The following is a 27,692-nucleotide window of genomic DNA, read 5'->3' on the forward strand; positions in this document are numbered from 1 at the left end:
GCCCTCTGCCTTCTTGTGATTTTCAACAACTGTTACACAGAAGCATTGCTGTCTCCAACTGGAGGCATAAGGAAATGGAGAGGAAACCAAAACTGACATATTCACCTGTCTCCAGTCAGGAACAATTCACACTACCAACTACCACCATAAAATATTTTGAGAGTTGTTCTGTCCCCTTTCCTTTCTTTTCCTGCATGCACTTAATGGTGTCAAAGGCCCATCGATGGTCTTTCCTTCTCCTTTGCTTCTTCATCTATTACAAGACCACTGGTCTCTGACATAATACAGAACTACATTCATCTGCAGAACACTGGGGATTATGGGATATGTATGTGCAGAAGTGGGTAGGTCTTCTGTGCATTCCACAGAAGTGGAGGATGAACAGAGACAGAATAACAGGCAACCCAGATAAAACTATGAGGCTCCAGATCATGTAACTGGCAGCAAATCTCCCTGAAATGAAACCTGCCACGGTGATGCATTAAACCATTATCACGGCCTCCTCTCATAATTTGACTTCCCTGCAAGGTTGCCAGGCCTTGGGAAGAAAAGCGGGTCAGGGGGTGGAGTGAAAAAGAGAGTTTGCCTCTGGGAGTTGATGGAGCTGTCTACCCAGCCCAGGAGAAATGAGATCAGGACGAGGCAATGGAGAGCTGATAAAGCAGTGGCTGGGCTTGATGAGTTGCAAGTTTAAACGGACTTTAAAGTGTAGAACTTCTTGCTTTCTCTGCAGAACCTGAACAGCTCTGGTAATGTTCACAGAATGTTCAGAACACAGAACAGTTCAGAAAGAGCCCTGCACACACACACCCTTTTCTTTAAAGAAGAATCTTTCCTGCTGATCTGTCTTCTAGCTACACCCGTAACTAATCATTTTACAATGAATAATGAAGTGAAAGTCTTTGAAATGGCCCGTTAAGATATTTATTAATGATTTACCTGTGCCTCCACTGGGGATAGCAGAGGCATGCACAGAAGAGGCCTGTTGAATTAGGTTGAATTGCATTGGTGCCACTGGGATAATGGAAGCCTTTCACATCTCCTCCATTTCCCTCAAATCTACTCTAAAGTGGCTGCACCTTAGATCAGAATCGTGGTATCCAACTAGTGTACAGGCCTTGACTACAATGGGATCTTTGCTGTGTATGCAAAGGGAGATTGGAGAGCAACCTCCTGGGTCTTCCTTTGCGTCTACATTTTGAATTCTAAATCATATTCATATGAAGCCAGGCTGGTGTTGGACTGGTAGGTGACCTTGCCCACCTGTCACAGTGTCCTGTGGAAGCTTAGCCACATCATGATCTCTAGCCCTTTCTCCAGATCCAGTTCAGCATCCCTGGTGTCAGGTGAGGGTCAACCAGGCCTGGTGCCTGGGACAGACAATGTGAAACGTGACCCTAAGCCAACCCTGTATTTTATGACTTAAAAAATTAACAGCAGTTGTAATGCAATGATAAACAAGTGCAATTATAGGATTGAGTAGGACTCTGTTAGTGAATATTCATGGGTTGCTTTCAGGAGGTCTAAATGAGCTGCTGACTCTGGAACTGGGAGAACTGACGGCAGCTGGTGCTTGAAGCTTTCAAATTCTGATAAAATTTCTGCAGGATTTGACTCACCCCCATATTTTATCGCCATTTCCAATCGTCTAACGCATTATTAAAATAATTAAATTTTATTTCCGTAAATAGTGTGTAGAACAGAAATCGTGATTTTGGTGCTCCCTTGAACCAGGCCCCTGCTCGCCCCACCCTAGTTCTGGCCCTGGGGTCAAAACAACCCATAATAGTTGTGTCAGAAGAGGGAGTTTTGGCAGGTGCTGCTTGCCAGAAGCTTTGCCTGCTGAAATTAGTGGTAGGCTTGCATCCACCCTTCGGATCCTGCCGAATGGCCAGTACCCTGCTTTGCAGGCAGCAGGAAAAGGAACCAAGAGACTGTCCTTCTCCCACTTGCTGAATGAGTTCCTCCTCCTGATGCTTAAAGCCGCAGAGAGAAGCCAAGAAGTCTGCAGTGGCAATGAATAATTCAGTCGCTGCCTGCGTCCTCCAGAGACAGCCTGGAGAAGAGAGAAGCTACTTTCCCAATCAATTGTTTCCAGACAGAACCTGAGAGCAGAAGGGGGTTGCTTGCCACAGAGCGAGGCCAGAGGCATGGAAAGGCCTTCCCAGTGCTCTCCCAGAGATATTGATCCCAATGCTGGGTGGTGTCTGTGCTGAGAACCCATTGCCTTTCCTCCATTAGCACTTTAGTTTGTGGAGGCCATCTGATACCCTTTGGGGAGGCTGACTTCATCGCAGAGGTTGTATTTCCCTCCCCTTCCCCTGTGTGGGGAAGGGATTCATTTCATCTGCCTGATCGATCAGGGGGCTGTGCTTTCTCCCTCCTTTGGCGCAGCCAGTTCTTGCACAACTTGTGAAATGCACAAGTAGGGGTGAATTTGGAAGGGTTCCTTGTTGCTGAAACGTCTCGCTGATTGTGGGTTTCTCTTCTCTCCCCGCACCCTCCTTTTCGCCTTTCGGTGCATCGTTTCCAAGCGAGCTCTCCAGGAAAAGCAGATGACTTTGTCGATTTGGCTCCAGTAAGCTCCCCTGCACCTGTTGCCTCCTGGAGGCAAGGGGACCTGTCTCCATGGCAACTGCCTGACACCACAAATAGATGCTTCAACAGGGAAAGTCTGGCAAAGGTGGTCCACCGAGGCCTCTCAGCTTTGCCTGGTGATAGTGCCAAGACACTGGGATGTCTCAGTTGAGTCTTATGTAGTTTGGATTGGGGAGGGGGTGTTCCTCTCCTCTATTTTTTATACCATACATGATCATAAGTGTGCCTGGGGCTTGTGTGCTCTCTTTTCCTGCTCTGTCTCCACTGTAGCTGTGACTCTTCCTGCCTTAAAGTAGCAAGGGTTACACCATGCCTAACCCTCTGAGAACTCCTTGTTAGTTTAAACTCGGGTTTGTTAACAGGCCAAGAGCATAAAACATTTATGGATTCCGGCTTGTTGCACCAAATCGTAGTTGAAGCTAACTGTGTCCCCCAGGTTCAGATAAGACAATAAACTTCACTTACTTGACAGTGGCAGAGGCAGAGGGATGAATGCAAGCCTATAGCTTGCTTCTGCTCATTCATGGTGTGCTAAACCAGGGGTAGCAAACATGGTGCTCTCCAGATTTGCTGGACTACAACTTCTCTCACACACCCCATTGGCCATGCTGACTGAGGCTGATGGGAGATGAAGTCCAACAACAGTGGTAACCTACTGCAGTGCACTGTAGGTGGAACTACCCTTGAGACTGGTCCAGAGGCTGCAGCTGGTGCAGAATGTGATGGCTAGGTTGCTTCCGGGGGCAAAATGCTGCCACCATGTGATGCCCTGCTTCACATATGCTGGCTGCCAATCTGCTCTTGGGACAAGTTCAAAGAGTTGGTGGTAACATATAAGATCCTATACAGCTCAAGACAAAGTTACTCGAGAACCCTCATAAGGTTGCTGTAGTCTGCACGAGAACTTCTCCTGCATGTTCCAAGGACCTCAGAAGTCCTCTCCGCAGTGACTCAGAGCAGGGCTTTCAGTGTGACTGCCCCTGTTCTGTGGAATAGCATTCCTACTGCCTCTCTCCCAAAGCCTTTGAAAAGCACACTTTGCACACCTCCTCTCTATTATCTGGGAACTGAAACTGAAAGCAGTTGTTTGAGCATCCCATTTCCCAGAGGATTAGAAGGGCCAGTGAACTGATGCTTCCTCTAGCCATGATGATCTCCAAGCCTTCATTAAGACAGAAAGCTAGGGAAGATGTCTCTGAGGAATCTGGGTTTTCTGTTGTATGCATGTATGTACACACACACACACACACACACACACACCCCATGCTAGATATTATCCTGCAATAAAGTGCAACTTCAATGCATTGCTTACATCAAGAAATGTCCATATGGATCGTTTACACAGTCATCCCACCAGAGCAAAATGCATTGTAGAAGTTATACACTTTTATTAGAAGCCCACGTTTAATTCCCCCCCCCCAAGGAATTAACTGAACCAATTAAGATGTGAATGCTTTCAGCATCATTTTTAACACAGCCAGTGTATGTGCTTCCTTCCAACATCCCCTGACAACCTATTCCTCATTATTGGTCACACAACAATAATTATCTTGCTGATCTCAAAGAAAAACAAATATGATCTGAATGCCTCTAATGGTGATTTGTCTTTTTACGGACGAACTGTGTGTTGCCAAGGTAGCAAGCTTTTCAATCGCACAAAATTATTATTTAGGCATGACAAGTGAAGGCTGCAGCAAAATGTTGCAGCTTGGAGCACTCCTGCTCAGAATTCCAGCCTACCAGCCATGCAATTGTTCAGAATATCCCATTTCATTCTCCCTCCTCACTGGTTTTATGCTTTCCCCCTCCTTCTACAACACTCAGCACCATTCCACCTGCTTGGATGGCTTTAAGAGAGAATTGCACAAATTCATGGAGAAGAAGGCTATCGGCAGCTACTAGCCCTGAAGGCATTGTTTTGCCTCAACTGTTGGAGGCAGTAATGCTTCTGAATACTAGTTTCTGGAAACCACAGGAAAGGAGAGTGCTCATGGGTTCAGGCCCTGCTTGCAGGTTTCCCACAGGCGTCTGTGAAAACAGGATGCTGGAATAGATGGGCCTTTGGCATGATCCAGCAGGCTCCTCTGATGTTCAGTGTAATTTTCCAATAGGATCACCCTGAACCATTTTGGAGTCCCATTGTGCACTGAAAAAGTTAACTGGTGCAGGCGAAACCTTTTTCTTTATTTCTTTATTCCCCATTGCAAGGATAGAGAAATTGTGCAAAGGGATACAGATAAAATAGGTTGAAATGTTGCCCTATCAAGATCCCAAGAGCAGGGTTATACAGAGGTACCTCGGGTTACAAACGCTTTGGGTTACAAACACTTCGGGTTACAAACTCCGCTAACCCGGAAGTAGTACCTCAGGCTGCAAACTTTGCCCCAGGATGAGAACAGAAATCACGTTCGCGGTGACGCGGCGGCAGCAGGAGGCCCCATTAGCGAAAGCGCCCCTCAGGTTAAGAACGGTTTTGGGTTAAGAACGGACCTCTGGCACTTATTAAGTTCGTAATCTGAGGTACCACTGTATTATATATGTGAACATCCGCTGAGCTACAGGGTGAAGCGGTAAATTTGAGTCTCTTAAAACAGGAACCTTGTGTGACTAAATGCTTTTACACACATACACACACACATTCCTGCAGAAAACTAAAAGAGAGAACGCTTCCACTTACAAGCTAGCTTTCTACTTGTGGGATGCAATCTCTTCCCCTCCCCTCCTAGTGAGAAGCATTTCCAGCCCATGAGCTCCCAAGTGAAGTGTACATTGGAGACACTCTGTGAGCACTAGACCTGGAAATTGCACCACCAATTACTCTGCAGTGGAAGGGAATATTCCCTTGCTGTAGGAAGATTGAGAAGCATTTCTCAAATTATACCTGACTGCATATTTACCTGAAAGACAGCGTGGTTTCCATGGAACCAGCCCAAACCTCAGAGGGAAACACTGGCCTTCTATGGGATGCAGTCACTTGTGCTTTAACTCCTTCACAGCCTATGCACTTTGAAGGTATGAACCAGCAAGACGGAGGGGGTCTCTTGGCATAAGTGTGAGCCCCAAGTTTTGTTGGTGCACAGCCAACTGTGATCAGTCTGTGCACATTTACTGCTATGTGCAGGATGTGGTTCTGGCATGCTCCACAAAGGTTGCTTTTCAAGCATTTGTGGTGGGGTGCCGGTAGCTGGCACTTCAGCTTTTGGGGGGCTGGGAGGAAGCGTGGCTCAGGGGCTGAGCACCTCTTTTGCATGCAGGTCCCAGGTTAAAGGAGGGCAGGGCTAGGAAGGACCTCTGTTGTGCACTCACCCTGAGGGTGTCACGGTCCGGTTCACGGGTGATCGAAGTCCCGGCAGGGGATGTCAGGACCGGGGGCAAGATGGCGGGGTGGGAGCAGGAACGGGGGTCCAGAAGCCAGGAATCAGGAAGCCAAGAGTCCAAGAGTCAGAGAGCCGGGAGTCAAGAAGCTGAGGTTCAAGGATCAGGAGGCAAGAAACCAAACACAGCAAGGCAGGAAGTGTGTTGCTGTGGCAAAGAGCCAAAAGGAAATGCTGACCTTATATCTCTTCCCAGCTCTTGCCACCAGGTGCTGTGAGTTACCAATCGGCCTCACCTGTGCGGCCGCGCTTTGCCTCTTCAGAACACACTTAGGAAGGCCCAAGTCCTGCAAAGTCCTATTGGTCACAGGGCCTGGCTCCAGCACACATACCTGACAGAGGGAGAGGGCAAGACAAACAGCGGCATCTTCTTCTCCATTCCACGGCCACGTTCACATCTGCATGGCATCCTATGGGGCTGATGGGAATCATAGTCTGAAGCTACTCAATGGCCCTTGGGGTCCCTTCCAACTCTACAGTTATATGATCTGGAGGACACCAGGTTGGGAAAGGCTGGCATAAACAATGGCCTGGATTCAATAGAAGGCAGCTTCTTATGTTCCTATGTATAAGATTTTTCTTTAACTTACAGGCAGTGGGGGGGGGGGGCGTGAGAGGTGGATTGGGACCATAGTACGGAGAAGGGCCTGACTCCTTGCCTCTGCTACATCACTGACCAGAACATAAGAAGAGCCAGCAGAATCAGACCAGCGGCTCATCTAGTCCAGCATCCTGTTCTCACAGTGGCCTGTGGGAAACCCCCAAGCAAGATTTGAGCACCAGAGCACTCTGTCCTCCTGTGGTTTCCAGAAACTGGTATTCAGAAGCATTACTGGTTCTCCCGCTGTGGAGGCAGAGCACAGCCACCATGGCTCGCGATCACTAATAGCCTTATCCCCCATTATTTTGTCCAATCCTCTTTTGAAGTCATCAAAATTGATGGTCATGACTGCCTCCTGTGGGTAGGAGCAAGTTCTAGAGTTGTCCTGAGTCTTCCAGGATTCATCTCCATTGGGTGCTCAGTCACTTCAGTTGCCCTTTACTGAACCTTTTCCAACTCTACAATATTCATTTTTAGCTGAGGTACCCAGAACCAGGGGACGTGGGTGGCGCTGTGGGTTAAACGACAGAGCCTAGGACTTGCCGATCAGAAGGTCGGTGGTTCAAATCCCCGCGATGGGGTGAGCTCCCGTTGTTCCGTCCCTGCTCCTGCCAACCTAGCAGTTCAAAAGCATGTCAAAGTGCAAGTAGATAAATAGGTACCGCTCCGGCGGGAAGGTAAACGGCATTTCCGTGCGCTGCTCTGGTTCGCCAGAAGCGGCTTAGTCATGCTGGCCACATGACCAGGAAGCTGTACGCCGGCTCCCTCGGCCAACAAAGCAAGATGAGCGCTGCAACCCCAGAGTCGGTCACGACTGGACCTAATGGTCAGGGGTCCCGTTACCTTTTTACCCAGAACCAGACAAAGCATTCCAAATGTGGTCGCACCAAAGATTTGTATAGTGGCATTATGATACCGGCAGTTTCATTTTCAGTTCCTTTCTTAATGATCCCAAGCATGGAATTTGCCTTTTTCACAGCTGTCGTGCACCAGAATCGCCTCTCTCCCCTCCCTCATGCCTGCTCTTCTCAGTGCCTGCTCTCCTCCTTGCAATGATCTTGTGCATTTGCAGAATTCTCCATCTCCTGGTGCGAGGTCAGTGCTTGTGCCTCCACAGATGTAAGGAGAAAGTCTCTTCCGTTGCTCCTCAGAAATAATCGTCTGCCTAAGGCAGCTTTTGCTATTAGTGTGATGTTTATATCAAAGGAAGAGATTAACATCTTATTCTGATAGTTTTTCCTGGAAGACTGGAGGATGCTTATTTTGGCAGGGAGACGTACATCAGCCCTCACGAAAAGCTCGTTGCCTGGTTAACCATAGCTGCTCCGTAGCCTGAGCCCCAGGAGGCTGGCTTAAGCCCTGGTTATGACGGCTTCAAATTAGAGTCTCTTGTTCGCTTAGTAATGAAATCCAGCTAATAAAATAGGTTACCTTTAGCTACTTGCTTATGGTAAAGAGAGGATACCCCATGGTTACAAGTTCATAACAATTCATTAATACTACCCCCATCACATATATTATATTAGTTCATTCTCATCACAAAGGATCATCACCTGTAGTAATTGAACAATTAAAAACATATAAGAATATTCTACCTTAACCCATCATATGCTGTTCCTCTGTAAGAGATACAGTGGTACCGCTGTTTACGAACTTAATTCGTTCCAGAGGTCCATTCTTAAGCTGAAACCGTTCTTATCCTGAGGTGTGCTTTTGGTAATGGGACTTCCCGCTGGGCTCACACCTCCGGCGTGCGATTTCCGCTCACATCCCAGGGCAAAGTTCGCAACCAGGAGCAGCTACTTCTGGGTTAGTGGAGCTCGTAACTCAAAGTGTGGGTAACCAGAAGCATTCATAAACAGAGGTACCACTGTACAGGCACAAAGGGTTCCTGGATAGCTCGGTTGATTAGAGTGTGGTGCTGATCATGCCAAGGTTGCAGGTTTGATCCCTGTATGGTACAGCTGCATATTCCTGCATTGCAGAGGGTGGGACTAGATGATCCTCAGGGATCCTTCCAACTCGACAGTTCTATGATTCCAAACATGTGGTATTTCTACACATGCACAGAAATATTATAGGGTTGGAGTAAGGTCGTTTCTTTGAATATTCTCACTTATAAAAGCTCTCTGCATGTAGACACTGGTGTGTCAGAGAGGAAGGTTCTAGGTAGGGATGTAAAAAGGCAAAAAATTCTTTCTGACCTGTATTCTTCACAATCAACTCTGCTTCCATTTTGCTGCAGTTTGGTTTCTGCCAACTGCTATGTTATTCATCTTGCTATCCTCATTTTAATCTAAGTTATGGAAAAGAAAAGAAAAAGATGTCATTAATGACATAGCATTTGTGGACGTAAGAAGAAGAACAATCATGTGAATGAATACTAATTGTATGTGCTTGATCATATTTCCCTTCCTAACCGTAGATGAACACACAGACTGCATCAGTTTCCACTTCCTTTCCTGTTTTTGTTGTCCAGCCTTTATTCAGCATTCATTCTAATTTGTTTGCGGGGTATTTACAGTATATGGTGTCCCATTAATCATTCATCCTTCTCAAACTTTTCACTGCTTTTCCTTGACACTTTCCTACCACAAAAGTCCTTTTTTAAAAAGTGGATTTGTTGCCCTTAGGCGAGAGACCACTTTAATTGTGCATGGTTAAGTTTCCAGTACGTGCCTGAACTTGTCCTGCAAAATACTGGGAGTCTGGGAGCACCCTGAATTACAATACAATGGACAGGACTATCCCTTTGATATCAGCTCAGCCAGAGAATGCCCTTCTTTGAGAGAAAGTGGTCTGGGAAAGACCTGCACCAGTGAGTTCATGCACACTTTTGTGGGGAGGGAGTTCTGCTCTCTGGGACTACTGCAAAAAAGAATTGGCCATCCTTGCCCATTGAACTGACCAAGCCAGCAGTGGGTATGCAGACCTCTGAGACAGGTCTTAATGCCTAGGCTGGCTCATATGAGTATAGGCAGCACTTCAAATAACGGGCCCCAAACAATATAAATCTTGCGCAAGACCAGCGCTTTCAACTGGGCCCGGAAATGCACGGGAGCCAGTGTGACTAATACAGAACTTGTTTCACTTGCTCCGATCACTTTGCTCCCCCCAAGGGACACTCTGCACCAGCTGAAGCGTCTGGACCATCTCCAAAGGCAGCCCTACACAGAGCACATTACAGTAATATATCCTAGATATGATTAGTTTATGGATTATTGAGGTAAGGTCCACTCTTTCTAGATAGGCAGCTGGGTATCAGCCTCTGCTAGCAAAAGGCAGCCCTAGGTACAGACATCTCTTTCACAGACAGCACTGGATCCAGGCTGATAAAACTGGTCCTGCAGGGGAAGTGCAACCCCTCTAAGACCAGTTGCACCCCGCTATCCAGATCAGCTGGCTCCCCAGCCCACAGCGCCTCCATCTTGGCTGGATTGAGTTTCAGTTTGTTTGCTCTCCTCTATTCCACAACCACCTCCAGATGCCTGTTCCACAGCTTCCCCGGGATTCTCAGTTGAGCAAGGGACATTTCTGTGGTGCACATTCTTCCTGTTTATGGGACACCATGTAAGATCTGGAAGGAGTTATTCAGCAACATTTTTGTCCTGCCACTGGAGACCACAGCAAGGATGGTGTCTGTTCTTTGATGCTTTGTGGACACCTGCTTTATTTAAAGTTGTCTTCTGCTACTCAGTGTGGCGGGTGCATGAAGCGGGTGAAAAGTGATTAGACAGCATGTACATGTCATGTCAGAGACCCTGCTTTACAAGGAAAATAAAAGCAAGCAATTAACAGGGGAATTAGGAAGATGAGCTAACGCACATTCTATACGGAGGGCCCATATGAACGCAGGCAGCCGATAAGTGCTTTGTGCAGCAAACACGCTTTGCAAGTGCTAAACGGATTACTTGCATTTATTTAGGGTGCTTATGCTTATTATAATGAAGCTGCAATATATACAGATTGCTATCTTAATTCTGCATTTCACTCCTTCTGCTTCCAAGTGCCTTGCTGCGCATTACAGTCACACCAGAAAATTCCCATAAGGCAGATGAAAAGTGTAGGTTTTATACACCGGGCCTGTCTTAAAAGGAGAGGTTCCAAATTAACACCCTTCCCCTCATAGGCTTGACATTAGTTTGTCTGTGGGCGCTGAGCAAGGAACTTTCCCTCAAACTGGGAGAGGTTCAAGGTGGCTTTTCCCCAGAGACAAGGACTGACAGCAGGGTCTCTGTGTGAAGCCAAGGCAACCAGTGGTGAACAGCTGGAATTGTAAAAGGATGCTAATTAGACTATTATATTGCAAATGCAAACAGTTCCATCGCTCAGCTTGGAGGAGAGTGGCATCCAGGGACTTGTGGGCTCTCTTCCTTCTTCTCTTCTGGTGGCATTTCACATATCTGGACTGTCAGAGGCATCTTCCTCCACCTTTTCTCTAGCATCAGTTGGTGTTTCTTCCGCTCAGCATGGTCCATTGTTTCCACATTCATCTTCCCAGAGATCCACAACAGGATTCAATGTCCCCTTTCATGTGCTGGCAAACAACTGAGTTCCCTCTCTCCCCCTTCCTTTTCCTCCATCACCATCACCCTTACCATTTATGCAGTGCATTTCAAGTTTTCAAAGCATCTCACCATCCTATATAGATTGATATAGACAGAGAGAGATTTATTAACTGCACTTTCATAAGTAACATCACAAGGCGGTATACGGAATAAAAACACAGCATCGCAGTCAAGAACACTGCCAAACACATCAGTAAGAGCTAGTTGGCAAAGAATCTCAGGCTCGAAAGGCCTGTCTGAATCATTAAGCTTTCAGAAGACGTCTGGAAATGAGTAGGGATGACTCCTGCTGCTGCCCAACCTCTATTGGCAAGGAGTTCCATAGGACAGGGCCTACCACACCAAAGACCCAGACCCTGGGAAAGGTTAGCCAAATGTCAGGGACATGGAGGAGCACCAAAGGTTGACCTCAGAAGACCTCAGTGATCAAGGTGAAGCATTAGGAGTATATTATCATGGTGATGCTTATGCCACCCTTGTAAAGTAGACCAGCAGCCTAAAAGTCCAGCATCCTGCTCTCGCAGTGGCCAACCAGATGCCTGCAGAACCTGAGCACAACAGCACTCTGCCCTCCTGCGACTCCCAGCAACTGTTCTACATCCCCTTCTGCAAAGGAGCTAAAGTGGAGAAAATAGCAACTTAACTATAGTCTGCCTAACTGTATGGAAAATGGCCAAAATATTTAAAATCTGCTCCCGCTCAGCTCCACCCCCAAATTATTTTTATTACTGCTTGATAGCAGGACTGCATGTGAACAGGGATTTTGTAAGAATGTGGGAACTAGCAGTCCGTAATCACTGCCCACTCCAAGTCGTCATTCCCAAGTAAGCATGACCCACGGCTCCTCCTGGAACTAACATGAAGGGCTTCTGCTCTCTGGTTTGTCCTTTGTTACAAGAGACATCTGTGAGCAACCATGCAGTGCCCCTATGAAGACACCTTCTTGCAAGCCCTGAACCCAGCCCCTCTGAGTGCCAAGGACTTGCTGGTGTTCACTCACAGTTCCAGGGCTAAGAAGAACAGAAGGAACACCGCCTTGCTCCGTATATGCCCACTTGGCAGCTCTGACCGGTGGAACTGGGACTGTTACAGGGCCCACAAAATGCTGTGCATTTGTAAGAAATTCATCTTTTAGTGCAACACTGTCCACACTTTGGAACTCCCTGCCGATTGACCTTCCCAGTCCGCTTTTTGACACATATTCTAAACCCCTGTTTTGTTTAGGGAAGCCTAGCCAGACCTGTAGAATGTTGGCATGTGTTTCAATCTGGGATTTTCTTTTAGCTTATCTGATAATGCACTATAGTGTAATTATACAGAATGAAAGTGAAGTCACTGAAGAAAGGAGATGGGGGGGGGAGGGGAGGAGGAAATAACATGCGGACCCAATCAATTATTAAGCTTAAAACAGCAGCTTTTTTCTGCCACTCTGGGAGAAGTGCAGAAGAACCACCTTGTGAAAGCCGATTTGTGTCCCAGGAGAGGGGAGGGGGGTTTGAAACTGTCACTCAGGCTGTCAGTTTCAACAATGCTCTCTCTGCTTATTCCTTTGACGTGGACATGGCAAGGGGCCAAAGAGGGACTGGATTTGCTTGCTACTCACTGCTCTTTCACCCAGAAGGGCTTGCAAAGGATCCTCTCACCTCCAGTTTGCACATACACATCCCTCCAGCCAGCTATATCTCAACTGTTGTAACCTAGGAATAAATGCTTGTATTCTTTTTTATTGTGATATATTGTTAGCTGCCTTGATGCATGGCCCAAGCACACATATTGTGTGCATATGTGCTTTTCTTTATTTAACTATGATTGTGTGGCTGTGTGTGTGTGTTCATAAATATTCAGCTGGACATTTCCTGCACCTGATCAAGTAGACCCTTGTCTACAGGTGGTTATGCTACAATAAATGTGTTAAATGTTAAGGGGCCACAACCTATTTTTTAATTCTTAAAAATCAAGATACAACCCCACAGGTAGAGCTGCACTGTAAATAAACCTTGATTTTACACCACTTACCTTTCTCCAGAGAACCTTGGGGATTTCAGCGAAGGTGCTAAGAATCCTTTGCTACAAGGGTAGCCAATATGGTACCATGTTCTGGACTCCAACTCCCATCAGTCCCAGCCAGCATGGCCAACAGTTAGGTAGCGTTGCCATGTGTCCTCTTTTTCCAGGACATGTCCTCTTTTTCAGGGGTAAAATTTGAGACAAATTGCATTTGTTTGCTTTGAATGGCAGTCACAACACCCCCTTTTTTGCTCTTCAAAGTATGGCGACCCTACAGTTAGGTATGATGGGAGTTGCAGTTCAAAGCACCTGTAAGGTGCCACTTTAGTTACACCCTCCTTGCTCCTCACAGACCTACAATTCCCAGAGTTCTTTGAGAAGCAGTTCTTTAAGTCACAGCAGCGAAATCAGCCGCTACAAAGGAACACATTATGGCAACATGTGCTAAGGGAATGGTGTCTATACTTGGGTGGAGTGGGGAAATGACTGTTCATCCTGCCTTCATGTTTTGGCATTGCAGTTGGCACATTCTGGCAGAATCGCACCACCACTCTGGCGTTTGAGCATTGATTCATACAAGTGAAATAACTGATGCGATGGCCTGGACTGGCTCCCAAGAGTTCCAGTTCCCAGCCACTGGTGCTGCAGAGCTAAAGGATCCAGACAAGCTTGATGGGTGGTGCTGGTGCTGGTGGTGTGTGGATCATGGAACGAGCTGGAGAAAACCCTCTGACCCCCAGTGTTGCCTTTTCTGTCCCCCTTGATCTCTCACAGGACATCCCACTCCAGGGCAAAGGCAGACGCAGCTGTGACGGCGGCGCAGAAGGCGCAGGAGGAGGCTCGGATTGCCAGGATCACTGCCAAAGAGTTTTCGCCTTCCTTCCAGCACAGGGAGAACGGTCAGTGACTTCATCCTCTCATCCCTGAGCGCTGCAAGCACAGCTGTGTGCCTGGGAAGGGAGCAAGCCATCCCTTGCAGGAATTCTCCTGAGTCAGTGTCAGAGAGCAGGCCTCTCTTTGGCACTCTCGCTCGCTCGCCTGCTGAGCCAGGGCTTCCGCTCCTTCTCCTTCGGAGTCCCTGAGCCGCCATTTCTTTCCTCTGGGCCACGATTCACAACCACCTTGGTCTTACACAATCAAGATCCTGGTGAAGGGTTGCATCCAGTGCCCGTCCTACTCGGAGTAAACCCATTGAAATTAATGGGCACGACGGATTTAGGCCCATTCCTTTCAGTGGTTCTTCTTGAGTAGGATTTTGTTGGATGCAACACTTAGTGCATAAGCCCACACTTACAGACCCTCCAAGTGTTTCCAGGGATGTCCCTGATTTAGAGAAGCTGTCCTGGTTTCTGATTTGATCCAGGAAAGACTCACTTTTCCTTAGGATGTCCCTATTTTCATTGGAGAAATGTTGGAGGGTATAGAGTTATCTGACCCTCGAGACCTCTGAAGGCAATCCTGTATAGGGAAGTTGTTGTTTTTTAAGTTTAATGTTTTATTATGTTTCTATTTATGTTGGAAGCTGCCCAGAGTGGCTGAGGCAACCCAGTAAGATGTGTGGTGTATAAATAGTAAAATTATCATTATGGAATGGGACATTCCTATTTTCATTGGAGAAATGTTGGCGGGTGTGCACTTATCTTTCCTCCACAGTTTAAAGCTCCATGTCTGAGCTCTCTTTACCTCTGAATCAGAGCAAACAGCAATCCATGGGAATCTTGCATTGTTCTTTGTTGCGCTTCAGCTTTAAAGAGCGGGCTTTTGCTGCAAAAGCTCTGAGGTAAAAAAATAGAGCGCAGACATAGAGCTTTAAAGTGTAGACCTGTGCCTGGAAGGCACAGGGGGAAAGGTAAGTGTGGATGAGCCCATATCCTCCAACATCCTGGGGATCCTAGTGCTGCCTCTGGCTGCTGCCCAGCTGGAGTTTACTCATGGCAGGGCCTTCTTGGTGGTGGTTCCCTGTTTGTGGAATGCCCTTCCTGGTGAGGTGCATCTATCTCCCCCATTACTGACTTTCAGGAGAAATACAAAAACATTTTCCCAGGCATTTGATGGCCAATAGATACTGGCCATAACAACCATGAAATGTGTATCTGTGAGGATATGTCATTGCTTTTAAATGTTTTTTCTGTGTTTTAATTGCTTTTAGATAGATTTGAATCTCTTTTTATTTTATTTTAAATTGTCCTGTTTTAGCATTTTGATGTTTGCTGCCCTGGGCTCCTTTGGAAGGGAAAGCAGGCTATAAATTTAATAAATAAAATAAATTTCTGACATCAGATGTGGAGCAGAGGAAGATTCAGCTCCCTGTTGAAAGTGGGGCTTGTGGGCAACTCATGAAACCTTCTGCCTTTTTTCCAAGTGGTTTTATTTCAAATCGTGCAGGTAAAGGGAAATGAATCACCTGATCTCTTTGTGCTCTCAGGTGATTGACAGGTGGGTGGCCAGGTCAAAGTTTGCCTGTGGGAGGTGGGAAAGGGAAGGCTCTGACCTGCCAGCCAGGTCTGGATGCCCACCCTTGTTTCAGTACAAAACATACCCATATCCCTGTAGAAACGCAATCAATCAAGGTGTGCTTGCTTTCATAGATAGCTCAACTTGGGACCAAGCTGTTTTTGGTATTATTGCTGCGGCTGCCACTACCGCATATACACATTTTCTGAAGACAAATCACACAAAACAATCCAGTAGCAGGGTGTTGGACCACATGACCCTTGTGGTCCTTTCCTACTCGATGAAAGGGATGGATAAAATTAAAAGCATAGAAAGCAATCAATAAAATCACAAACGAAAAGGCAGCCTAAGAATCTAATAACATTTCAAAGTGGCACACACTTAAAAACGCACCCTAAAAGCCTGTTGAAAATAGTAAGGTCTTTAAAAGAAGCCTAAAAACCAGCAAAGAAGGAAGCCAGGGGACTGTAACTTTGGGACCACCACTGAAGTGGCCTTGTCGCTTGTACTTACCCCTTAACCCAAACAACCCCATCCCTACACTCCATACATTCTCAAAAACAATTTATACAACAAATGTGGCGATGGGACAAAATAGAAGCAAACACAGAACGTTGCATTTGGTGTTGCTGCTGGTTCTATCCCACGGGAAGGGCTGTGGCTCTGCGGAAGAGCACCTGCTTTGCATGTAGAAGGTCCCAGTCCAACCCCCAGCATCTTCAGGCAGGGCTGGGAGAAAACCCTTGCAGAACTGCTGCTGTCAGTCAGTGCACACAATACTGAGTTAGGCCTGAAGGTCCGTCTCATGATACAGCAGCTGCTTCCTATGTTCCTATCTACCAATATGGTGCTTCCCCACCTCTCCCCGCTCTCTCCTCATTCATAACCAAACCATCACACAAGAAAAGGCACCACCGATGAAGATGACGCAAAGAGACACAGACAGACACCGCTCCCCACATCTTTTTCATTACATGACATGGGAGAGCAGGCCTGTGCTGTTGCTCTGTGTAACGCTGTGCAGTGCCAGAAGCAGAAAAACAGTACCTTCCTGCTCAGCCAGCAACACTTTAGGAGGAGGGCTGGCTCCATTTACAAGCAGAGCTGAAAGCATCCCAGTGCCCTCCGGGGCCTGTAGCGCTGTGTGATGTTCTGTGCAAAATTTTGCCTGCTGGGGTAAGGAATTTGTCAGGGTTATAAAAATTAAATTGGAGGTTGCCATGTGACCCTGAGATTTTAGGGGTAGCCCTTTGGTGATGATGATGATGATGATGATGATGATGATGATAATAATAATAATAATAATAATAATAATAATAATAATAATAATATATAATTTATACCCCTCCCATCTGGCTGGGTTTCCCCAGCCACTCTGGGTGGTTCCCAAAAGAATATTAAAAACACGATAAAACATCAAACATTAAAAACTTCCCTAAACATGGCTGTCTTCATATGTCTTATAAAAGTCAGATAGTTGTTTATCTCCTTGACATCTGATGGGAGGGTGTTCCACAGGGCAGGTGCCACTACCAAGAAGGCCCTCTGCCTGGTTCCCTGTAACCTCACTTCTCGCAGTGAGGGAACCGCCAGAAGGCCCTCGGAGCTGGACCTCAGTATCCAGGCTGAACAATGGAGGTGGAGATGCTCCTTCAAGTATACTGGGACGAGACCGTCACATGGGCACCCTGGAGATTCTTCCTCTGTGCTCCCTACCACTACTGAGCCGTGGTAATGGAGGTTAATTAGGAAGGTGGGGGAGTCCGTTCAATAATTTGCAGCTGGCTCCTACAGGGGTTAAGCTTTCAAGCTGCATACATAGTATTCTTCTTCATCATCATCATCATCATCATCATCACCATCAACATCTAAAGATGGTCTTTGCCACCTGGAGATTCAAACTCTCCCTTTGCAACCTGGAGGGGACCAGACAAAGTTGGAGACTTCAGGTCAGCCCTGGAGGTCTGGTCGCCCATCATGTGATTATTCATGTGATTAAAGGGAACCCTGACAGTTAAGTCCAGTCGTGAATGACTGTGGGGTTGCAGCACTCATTTCGCTTTACAGGCCGAGAGAGCCAACGTTTGTCTGCTTCTGCAGTTTTTGTGGGTCATGTGGGCAGCATGACTAAGCTGCTTCTGGCGGAACCAGAGTGGCATACGGAAATGCCATTTACCTTCCCGCTGAAGTGGTTCCTCTTTATCTACTTGCTTTCGAACTGCTAGGTTGGCAGGAGCTGGGACCGAATAACTGGATGTGGAGGAGCCACCCCAGATTTTAATGCACAAGGGTTTAGCTTGGCTGCGTGTGTCTTTCTGTGTAGGGCAAAGGACAGGAGGGATGGGAGAAGAGCTATAAGTCTAAGATGCAGTCATTAAACAGCACATTAATTAATGTGTGTTCATGTCAAGGCACCCAGTTCCAGTGCTCTGCACCCTCATTAAAAGTCTTTTGCTAACATTTTTTTTTAAAAAAAGAGATTTAAATTGGAGGTTACTCATCGCCCTTATATTAGGGTATTGAGAATTTGACAAGTGATGATTCACTTTGCTAGCTTCTTGTCCTTTTTCAGAGCTCATTCCCACTCCCCCCACCCCCTCTCAGCAGCAGTGACTTAGGAAGGCTACCCTGCCAGTCCTGTAAATTATCTGACCCATGTGGAAATCTCAGCTGACGGCTTCTGTTTCTCCTGCTTCTGCTTAGGGAACGGCCATAACTCAGTGTAGTAGAGCATATGCTTTGCATTCAAAAGATCTCCGGTTCAATCTCCAGACATCTCCAGGCAGAAAATACTGCCTGAAACCCTGGAGAGCTACTGCCAGTCAGTGTTGACAATATAGAGCTAGATAGACCAGTGATCCGATTCATGTTTATAGGTTCCTCCGGTGGGCAGAAAATCAGGGTTCCCCTCACTCCCTTTGCAAAAATGGCCTGCAGTCTTCCTCCCTCCCAAAAGTGAGTTCATGGAGGTTCCACCATTTAATCATCTCATTAAGAAAAATAATCAAAATCTGATGGCTGGCCTGTTCTGAGCCAGAGGGTTCAGACCCGGGGGATAACTGTTCTGTAGTTTATTTATCCATTTCCCGCTTTAGCACGTGTCTGTTCAAAGTGCTTCCTTGCGCTCTGTACAGGCACGCTTGCAATGATGAGGGGCTGTGGTGGGTGCTTCCATGGCTGCTCCTTTCCACCAGTGCCTCAAAGGACATGGAGTTTCTCGGATTTTAAAAGAAGTCTCAGTACCACAAATGCACACTGCAAATATGGTATGAATACTTACGGAATTCAATTCCACAAGATGTGATAACGGCTGACACTGAGCCCTGGCTTTTTCACCCATGGCCCTGAGAAGATGTTTATGTCGTCTTCCTCCATTTATTCCACAAGTCAGCTAGCAAATCCGGCAAGGGGAACAAGCCTGTCTTTGGAGGATAGGCCGTTCTGACATCAACATCCCCCCGGGGTTATCACTTCCACACAGAACTACAATCTGGGTATCAGAGATCTGAGCGCTTTAGCAGGCCTCTCTGAGCCCCAGAGGGCTCCTGCAACCCCGAGCTGTTTGCTATCTACCTCTCCAGTTGCCAGGGGACTTCTTCTCTTTAAACATAATCTCTCAAAAAGACTTTTTATCTAATACATTTTTTATCAGCTTCCAGACTAGGCTGCAGAATTCTGTTTGCAATGGAGTTTGTTTCTGATGCACTTAGGAGGGATTTTAATACACATCTCACTACTGCATGCATTTACAGAAAATGCAAACACGCCAAGCGGAGAGGATCTTGCTCAGGAAGAAATTGAGTAGATAAAAACTGGAGCCCTTCTTGCATTATCTGCCCCAAGCCCTTAGGCTGCAAACTTCAGCAAATCAATAACAAAATGGAAAGGAGCTACGTACGGTTATACCTGCACATATCCAATTGATATTAGTGGGGCTTATCTGAACACAAGATTAGAGGGGAAGAGAGGGAAATGAGGACTTAACTGGAAATGCCGGTGTTGGTGTTTCAAAATATGAGGAACTTTGTGTCAGTAAAGCCTTTGATTCTCACCTGGGAGTGATGCTGCACTGAGGTGATCTCACAGAATGTCCACAAACATTCCAAATGGTCAGGGAGCGAAGCTGTTAGAATGTTTGCTGACAGACGGAAAAGCTGAAGAAGTGAATTGAATTTTCCATGTGGATCTGTGCTAACAAGCCAGCTCTTTGGCAACAGGGTGCTAATATTGTTGACTACAGTAATTGCTTGCCTGCAGAACCTGCAGGAAAGGATAATAACCCCCATGGTAGCACTTGCACAAAATTCAGGTCTTGTTTGGTGTTGCTGAGGCTTGATTCATGTGTAAGTCTCCCTGCGATCCTCGGATGAAGGGCGGCATATAAATTTAATACACAAATTAAATAAATAAAATGTGCAAGCGGTCATATGGGTGGCCAATAGCAATTCAGTTTGACTTCCATATGGCTAGTAGCATTCGTTGCACTAGCAGTGTGCAATTAATGTGGCCATGCAGTTGGACTGGATGGGTCTGAGCAAGACCCAAGAGAGGTGGCAAAGTCAGTGTGAAAGGCAAAGTATGAACTCTTGTGCAGTGTGAGGTATTTTCCAGCAATTCATTTCTGGGAATTTTGGGCCATATGTTTCTCCCTTTAATACCAGAGAGTGTGCCTAAGCCCTTACAGAGCTGAGAGAGCCAGAGTGGCGTAGCGGTTAGAGTGTCAGACGAATGCCTCAGAGACCCGAGTTCAAATCCCGACTTCACCATGAAGCTCACTGGGTGATCTGGGCCAATTCCTGCCTCTTAGTGTAACTTACTTTGCAGGGTTGTTTTGAGGATAAAATGGGGAGAGGGAGGGCTATGTATGCCCCCTTGAGCTCCTTGGAGGAAACGTGGGATATAAATGTAATAACAAAACAAATAAGCAATGGCTGACTCTTGTGTGCACCTTTTCTCCGTCTCCTTCCAGGACTTGAGTGTCAGAGGCCAAAGAGGCAGAATTCAAGTGACGACATTGAGGTCCTTTCGACAGGGACGCCGCTCCAGCAAGAAAGCCCAGAGCTCTACAGGAAAGGAACGACGCCTTCGGACCTCACCCCCGACGACAGCCCCCTGCAGAGCTTTCCCGCCAGCCCCTCCTCCACCCCACCTCTGGGTCCCTCCTGTAGAAACAAGAGCACCCACTTCTCCAGGCAGGTGTGCATGGACGAAGAGAGGGGCGGGGAGATCCAAATGCTGCTGGAGGGACGTGGCAGGGACTATATGAGGCCCAACAGCTGGGGCGAAGACAAGGAGGGCCGGGCACACGGCGTGAGGGGCGGGGCCTTGCGCAGTGGCCAGCCGGGCTCCTCCGAAGACTACCGGGGCCGAAGCGGCGGCCACAAGCACGCGGCCTCCAACCACAAACAGCGGGAGAGGTGGACAGACCCCCCGGCCACGGTTTCATGGACTCACCACCGACCCCACCACCACGGCTCAGGGAGCAACAAGCTCCTGGAGCTGGACGAGGAGAAGCTGAGCAACTACGAGATGGAGATGAAGCCTCTCATGAGGATGGATTCTTATATGCAAGAAATACACTCCCAAAAAAGACATTATAGCAAAATGGGCCCCAGCAGGAGCCTCGCGGAGGACCACCACGGGGAAGACCGGGGCTTTGGAGTCCAAAGACTGAGGTCTAAGTCCCAAAACAAGGAGAACTTCAGGCCAGGGTCTTCTGCCGAGCCAACAGTGCAGAAACTAGAAAGTCTGAGGTTTGGGGACAAAGGGGAACCCCGGCTATTGAGGTGGGACTTAACCTGCTCCCCGCCACAGAAATCCTTACCTGTTGCACTAGAATCGGAGGAGGAGAATGGGGATGAGCTCAAATCCGGTGCGGTAAGTGGAATGTTTAAATAGATATGTATATTATGTAAGTGTGATCTCTTCAGTGGGGGAAATGGGCAACATGGTGGTGGTTGAGTGTATTTACCGGTACACCCCGCTTTCCCCCCAAACTGGGATTCAAGGTAGCTCACATTTTAACAACATTATTGCAGAATGCAAAGTAATAAAAACAAACTAGTTGAAAACTAGTTGAAAAAAATAGGGACACAGGTGGCGCTGTGGTCTAAACCACTGAGCCTCTTGGGCTTGCCGATCAGAAGGTCGGCGGTTTGAATCCCCACGACGGGGTGAGCTCCTGTTGCTCAGTCCCAGCTCCTGCCAACCTAGCAGTTCAAAAGCACGTCAAAGTGCAAGTAGATAAATAGGTATTGCTCCGGCGGGAAGGTAAACGGCGTTTCCGTGCGCTGCTCTGGTTTTGCCAGAAGCAGCTTAGTCATGCTGGCCACATGACCCAGAAAAACTGTCTGTGGACAAATGCCGGCTCCCTCGGCCAGTAAAGCGAGATGAGCGTCGCAACCCCAGAGTCATTTGTGACTGGACTTAACTGTCAGGGGTCCTTTACCTTTACTTTTCGTTGAAAACGGAATGGAACACATTTAGAACCAGCATTAAAATACCAGATGTCCTGAAAACAGCCCAGAAGTCAACATCTAGTCCACAGCTAGTTCCCAAAGGCCTGTCTAAATAGGAAGGTCTTTCCTTGTGGAAAGATAGCAAGGAGGGAGCCAATCTAACCGCTCTTGAGAAGGGATTCCACAATACGGAAGCAGCCACAGAAAGGCTCTCTCTCATGTCACCACCAACCATGTCTCCGATGTGGATGAGACTGAGAGAAGGTGCTCATATCTGCAGAACCTGCTTTCAACTCCCCTTGCCTTTTCAACTTCAGGCGTCTGGCTCAAGCTTCTTAATCCCTGATAACACCAAAGTTGCAGGTTCGATTTCCACATGGGAAAATTGCATATTCCTTTATTGCAGGGGGTTGGACTAGCTGATCCTCAGGGTCCCTTCCAGCTCTAGACTTCTATGGTTCTGTGATCTCAGCACCTGGGCAGGTTCTGAAAGGGAGATACAATCTTTCAGGTAGCTTCGTCCCATGCAATATAGGGCTTAATTGGTACTAACCAGCACTTTGAATAGTGCCTGGAAACGAACTGTAGCCAGTGAAGTTGTTATAACAGGGGGTAAAGCGATAGATTATGCATATTACAAGGGAACAACATGGTGGGTTATGTCTCTAGTTGTTTAGTGTAACAAGCAGAGGCTCACAAAAATTTGAGGACAGATTTGTTTCCCACACGTGTGCAGAGTACTCTGCCATTTACGCACTCAGAGTGTGTGTGTGTGTGCGCGCGCACACACACACACATATTATCTGCACTTAAAAATATATATATTTTAAACTGGAGACCAGGACTGCATTTTTGAGGCTAGTAGAACGAATGGATGCTTCTGTCTTGTGCCAGGATAATTGTGACACACTGAATCAAAATTTCCCACTCAACTTTCCACCCACTGAGGTTGCTTCCAGATGGGTGGCTCCTAGGGCTACTTATTCTGTTAATAAGCTATGAGCAAATTGCAGCTGACTTCCCACACTATGGGGAGTATTGTGCTTCCTCTGTGTGAACATCTTGTTGCGTTCTGTCCGCTGTAGTGAGGTGTGATATGGCTGATATGGGTGGTGCTGGTTGCAGCTCAGCACACATTCCTTCTATCCTTTGGGGTGGGTGCTGCTTTATTATCCTGCTTTTGGTTTAACCAATCTTTTAAAAGGCAAAAACACTGCTCTGCCTTTAAGGAAAAAAGGGATAGAGAGGTCTAGCACTATAGCACTGCAATGCTACGAAGCGCTAGCATTATGGTGTAATACACACACACCCCCAAAAAAAATCCCCTAAAGTTGCTAAAGTGATAAATAAGTTTTAGCAGTAATTAAAAGTTAAGTAAAACCAAAAATAGGCCATCACCACAAATATTATAACAAATGTGTACTGGGCTGATGCAGTCACTTTGCTTACACGCTACTGCCTATGTCAGAACCCCACCAAAAAAATGGGACACTAGCCCTAAGGGTATCTGCACCTATGGAGGCTTACAATACTCTTTCATTTTTTTCTGAAAAGAAATCAAACTTTCTGCAGTCTACAGCCACATTTAAAGCACATGTAAAACACCCCCAAAATCCTGGGCGCTGTGGTTTGCTATGGCTGCTGGGAGTGATAGTTCTATGAAAGGTCAACTACAGTATCCAGGGGAGCAGTGGGGGGTGTGTTTTTAATGCATGACGTGTGCGCAGTCTGAGAAACTATGGTGGAATGCCAGGAAAAATACAGAATGTCAATTATTGGACGATGGTGTTATGTGGATTGCCTTGTAAAACGAAGCTTGTCAACGAAGCTCAGCAACCCCACACTGAATATCTGGTATGGAAGACACCGCAGGCAGCTTGCAGCATAGATGTGCTGTTGTTCTGCAGTATTCAACAGTACTCCAAAGTAGGCTGTCTTTCAAAACAAACAGAACTCTTGATTAGATTACAGTGGTACCTCAGGTTACATACGCTTCAGGTTACATACGCTTCAGGTTACAGACTCTGCTAACCCAGAAATAGTACCTCGGGTTAAGAACTTTGCTTCAGGATGAGAATAGAAATCGCGAGGAGGCAGCAGCGGGAGGCCCCATTACCTCAGGTTAAGAACAGTTTCAGGTTAAGAATCGACCTCCAGATTGAATTAAGTTCTTAACCCGAGGTACCACTGTAATCTCTTTCTGTGTGTGCATGTGTTTTAAAAGGGAGGGGTGCTGTTACCACAAAGGAACACAGGTCTATTTTTGACCCATCCAGAATAACTCCAAGCAGATCTGAGGTCAGGTATGTGGGGCAGTGTGTTCTAAAAATAACCCACTGCCAGACAGCCCCATCATAAGCTGAATTCTGTCTCGTCACCAGTTTCCTTTGTGTACTGGGTTACTCCTCCTGACATGCATCCTCGAGTGGCAAATAGGCCTGATCTGTAATCTCATTTGCACTTCAATTCTGCAAGTGGTGCGAGAAGTTCTAGGAGTGGCATGGCAGGGTTGAGTTTCCTTGGAATGAGAGAACATTGGTGACTTCAGGCATACTCACAATGTTTGCTGTATTTGCAAATATGTGTGTACAAGCAAATCCTAAGTGCAGTTGAAAAGGCAGGTTCTACTAAGCACAATTTGGGCAGCCCTCCAAACTGAAATCCCAGTTTCATCTAACTCCAGCTGGAAAAACTCAGCACTCTTTCGCATCCAAAACCAGCCAAATTACCCCATATCTCTCTCTCTCACACCCACCCACCCACCCACCCCTTTGTCTGTTAGCTGGAGGAATAGCACCTTCCCCACATCCTGGGGTAGGTGCAGGCAACAGGGCTTGTATTATTTCCAGGTCATCGCGCATGATGGCGGAGCATGCATACGCCCACCCTACCCCATTATGCCCCATAATACACCCATTATACACCCTACCCCATTATGCCCCATTACGTGCCCACCCATGTTACGCCCCATTCTGCCTCCATTTCCTGCCACTTCTGGGTCACCACAATGCACGTGGTTGCGGTTGTGGTCTCATGTCAATTGGATGCACGTAAATTGGTTGTTGCCTGTTTACCATTTAGAAATACATTCCCCTCAGTGATCAGGAGACAATCTCCTAACCTTTAGCTCCCATGGATGTGGCCTTAACTGAGCCTTCTGGCCTATTAAAAAGCACTTTGCCTAACAATGGAATGGTCAGCCAGCATCCTTAAGAATGGATGGAGCTTCTTGTAGCTACTTCATCAGGAGAGCCTGCTGGATCAGGCCAAGGCATCCTGTTTTTCTGTTCAGCATCCTGTTTTCACAATGGGTTTCCCACTGGCATCTGGTTGGCCACTGCTCCCTCCCATGGTCTCCAGCAACTGGTGTTTAGAACCATTGCTGTGGAGGCAGAGCATAATCATCATGACTAGCAGCCGCTGCTACCCTTCTCCTCCATGAAGTTGTCCAATCCTCTTTTAAATCCATCTCAGTTGGTGGCTACTGCTGCCTCCTACAAGAGGCCCCGGGGGTGCAAAACCTCTCAGAGAAAGACAGGGAGAGCTGGCGATTGCCAAGGGTGCACGGGATGTGAGGGTGACAATACATCTCCTTGCCAGGAGTGCAAGTGAGCCTAACTATGCCTCTGGGAGTGAGTTCTGTAGTTTATGTGCTGTGAGGCAGCGGTGTACGAAGTGAAGAAACTGTGTGTGTGGCCAGTGATTGTGGCTTGAGAGGCAGATGCTGGCACAGAGAGCCACCTGAGCTGTGTAATGTCTGTATTTTATATGTTCCTAGAATAGCTTGGAAAGCAGCCAGAAGGAGGCAAGGGTTTTGCTACTCAGGGAATGACCTTGTTCAGGACCATGATGGGACCTGAGCTCTTCTTCCTTTTCGGTCCAAAGTTCTTCCTATCACTTATAACAGGTGAGGGATGACAGTCTGCTTCTGGAATAAGGAGTGGGGAGGGGGAAGATAAATTGATGCTCCCAGACTCTTGTCAGTGAACAAACTGAAGACCAGACACAACACTGATTTCCATCTAATCATTGCCAGGCAGCCTCCTCTTTTATAAAACTACATATATAAAACTGCCTGCAGCAGCTGGAATAATGTTACTCCTTAGCAGTGTCCTTGTCAAAACTCTTGATCTGAGAAGGCTTTTGATATAGTTGAAGCGTTTGCCCTCATTTACCTTGTGCCTGTCACCACCAACAATTAGCTTTACATTTCCCCAAGTAAATTTTAAATAAACTCAAAACTCTTGAGCATTTCTGAAGGCAACTGAACAGGGTTATTCTGTGCAAATGAAGCTGGCCTTGGAAATTCTGGGAATAATATGAACATTCCTTTCCTCAGATCCCAAGTCTGAGTGGGAGATAATTTGGCTCACTCAAGGAGTGGGAAGCAGTTTCCATTCCCTCCCAGTTTCTAGGGTTTTGTTTTTGCTTGCTTGCTTTTACATTTAGATACTATAAATCTGTATCTCGCTGAGGCCGTTCACAGATTGGCCTTCTAAGTACAATACTGCTTCAAAAATTCACTACGAATAAAAACAATAAAAGCCCAGTTGCAAAGTCAAGAACGTTGATAATCTTGTTAAGCACATTGGTTGACCACTGCATGTCATACCAGACAGAGGGCCTAACCTATCTGCACTACAAAAATACCAGTTTTACACCATGAATGCCTTCCCTCATAGAAGCCAGAGTACTGTAGGTTCATTGAACTTTAGTTCCCAGGATCCTCTGGGTTGAAAGAATGTTAAACTGGCTTAGTCTGTAGTGCAGATTCACTAAAAAAACAGGTGGTGGGCTTTGTCACGAGGCTCCTTTTCTGGGATAACTCACCTTTGGGGCTAGTACTAGCTGTGTAAATCTATAATTTTTAGTAATAAGAATTATGTTATGTTCTATAGCATGGTGCTGTTTTGAGAAATGTGTCAGCCTTACACCAAGGAACATCAGCTCTGTATGATTGCCTTTTCAAAACATAAGCTAGAAATGTTTGAAAGGAAGAGTAGGGAGGGATGGAGAGGAAGTGTCAACACAGCATCTCCCAATGGGATTTTCTTTTCCTGCACAGTTTTCAGTTTATTTTGTCCTGGTTTGACTTTCTCAGCCCTCCCCCATTATTCTTTAGTATGGACACTGTTGTTGGGAGGTGGGGTGTTTTAGAAAGGGGAAGGTACCCAAAATATCAAATATGACAACTTGACCTTTGACATTATTGCCTTTCCATTCTGCTGACAAGTTGTGAGTTTTAAAAAGTTGTCCGCAGAGTGAAATATCAAAAGTGGCATTTGAAAATGCTCAAAAGCCAAACAAGTCAACTCTGGGTTCTGAACGTGTTTTTGCTGCCATTCAGGTGAGCTGTACGAAATGTCACTTGAGTTATTGTGGGTGGAAGGGGCCTCTTGCCAGCCTGGGGGCAGGAGAGGGCTTTCCCTGGGATGGGGCACTTCCCTCCCCCTGCAGCACAGGGAGGGCAGGCGCAGGGGTTGGGGGTGCGGTGCCAAGAGCCGCCCAATGAGAAACCCAGACATAAAAGTTCAACTGCTGGGCTTACTGGCAGAGCTCAAGAAAAAAGCCTCAGGGGCGGAGGGAGCGAAGGCGGAGGCAATCGCAAAGCTTTTTATCAGATTAGTTATGA

The 27,692-nt window shown here is 46.9% G+C and overlaps 1 protein-coding gene across 1 annotated transcript in view; it reads left to right on the plus strand.

Annotated features, from left to right (window-relative positions):
* The window catches only part of JPH3 (junctophilin 3), an 88,710-nt gene that overhangs the window by 57,545 nt on the left and 3,473 nt on the right, over window positions 1-27,692 (plus strand). The window contains exons 3-4 of the mRNA XM_053399941.1: window positions 13,923-14,047; window positions 20,572-21,479. Coding sequence (XP_053255916.1) covers window positions 13,923-14,047; window positions 20,572-21,479 — 1,033 coding nt within the window. The remainder of the gene's footprint in view (window positions 1-13,922; window positions 14,048-20,571; window positions 21,480-27,692) is intronic.

The sequence above is a fragment of the Podarcis raffonei genome, chromosome 8, assembly GCF_027172205.1.
Source record: "Podarcis raffonei isolate rPodRaf1 chromosome 8, rPodRaf1.pri, whole genome shotgun sequence".
Lineage (NCBI taxonomy): Eukaryota > Metazoa > Chordata > Lepidosauria > Squamata > Lacertidae > Podarcis > Podarcis raffonei.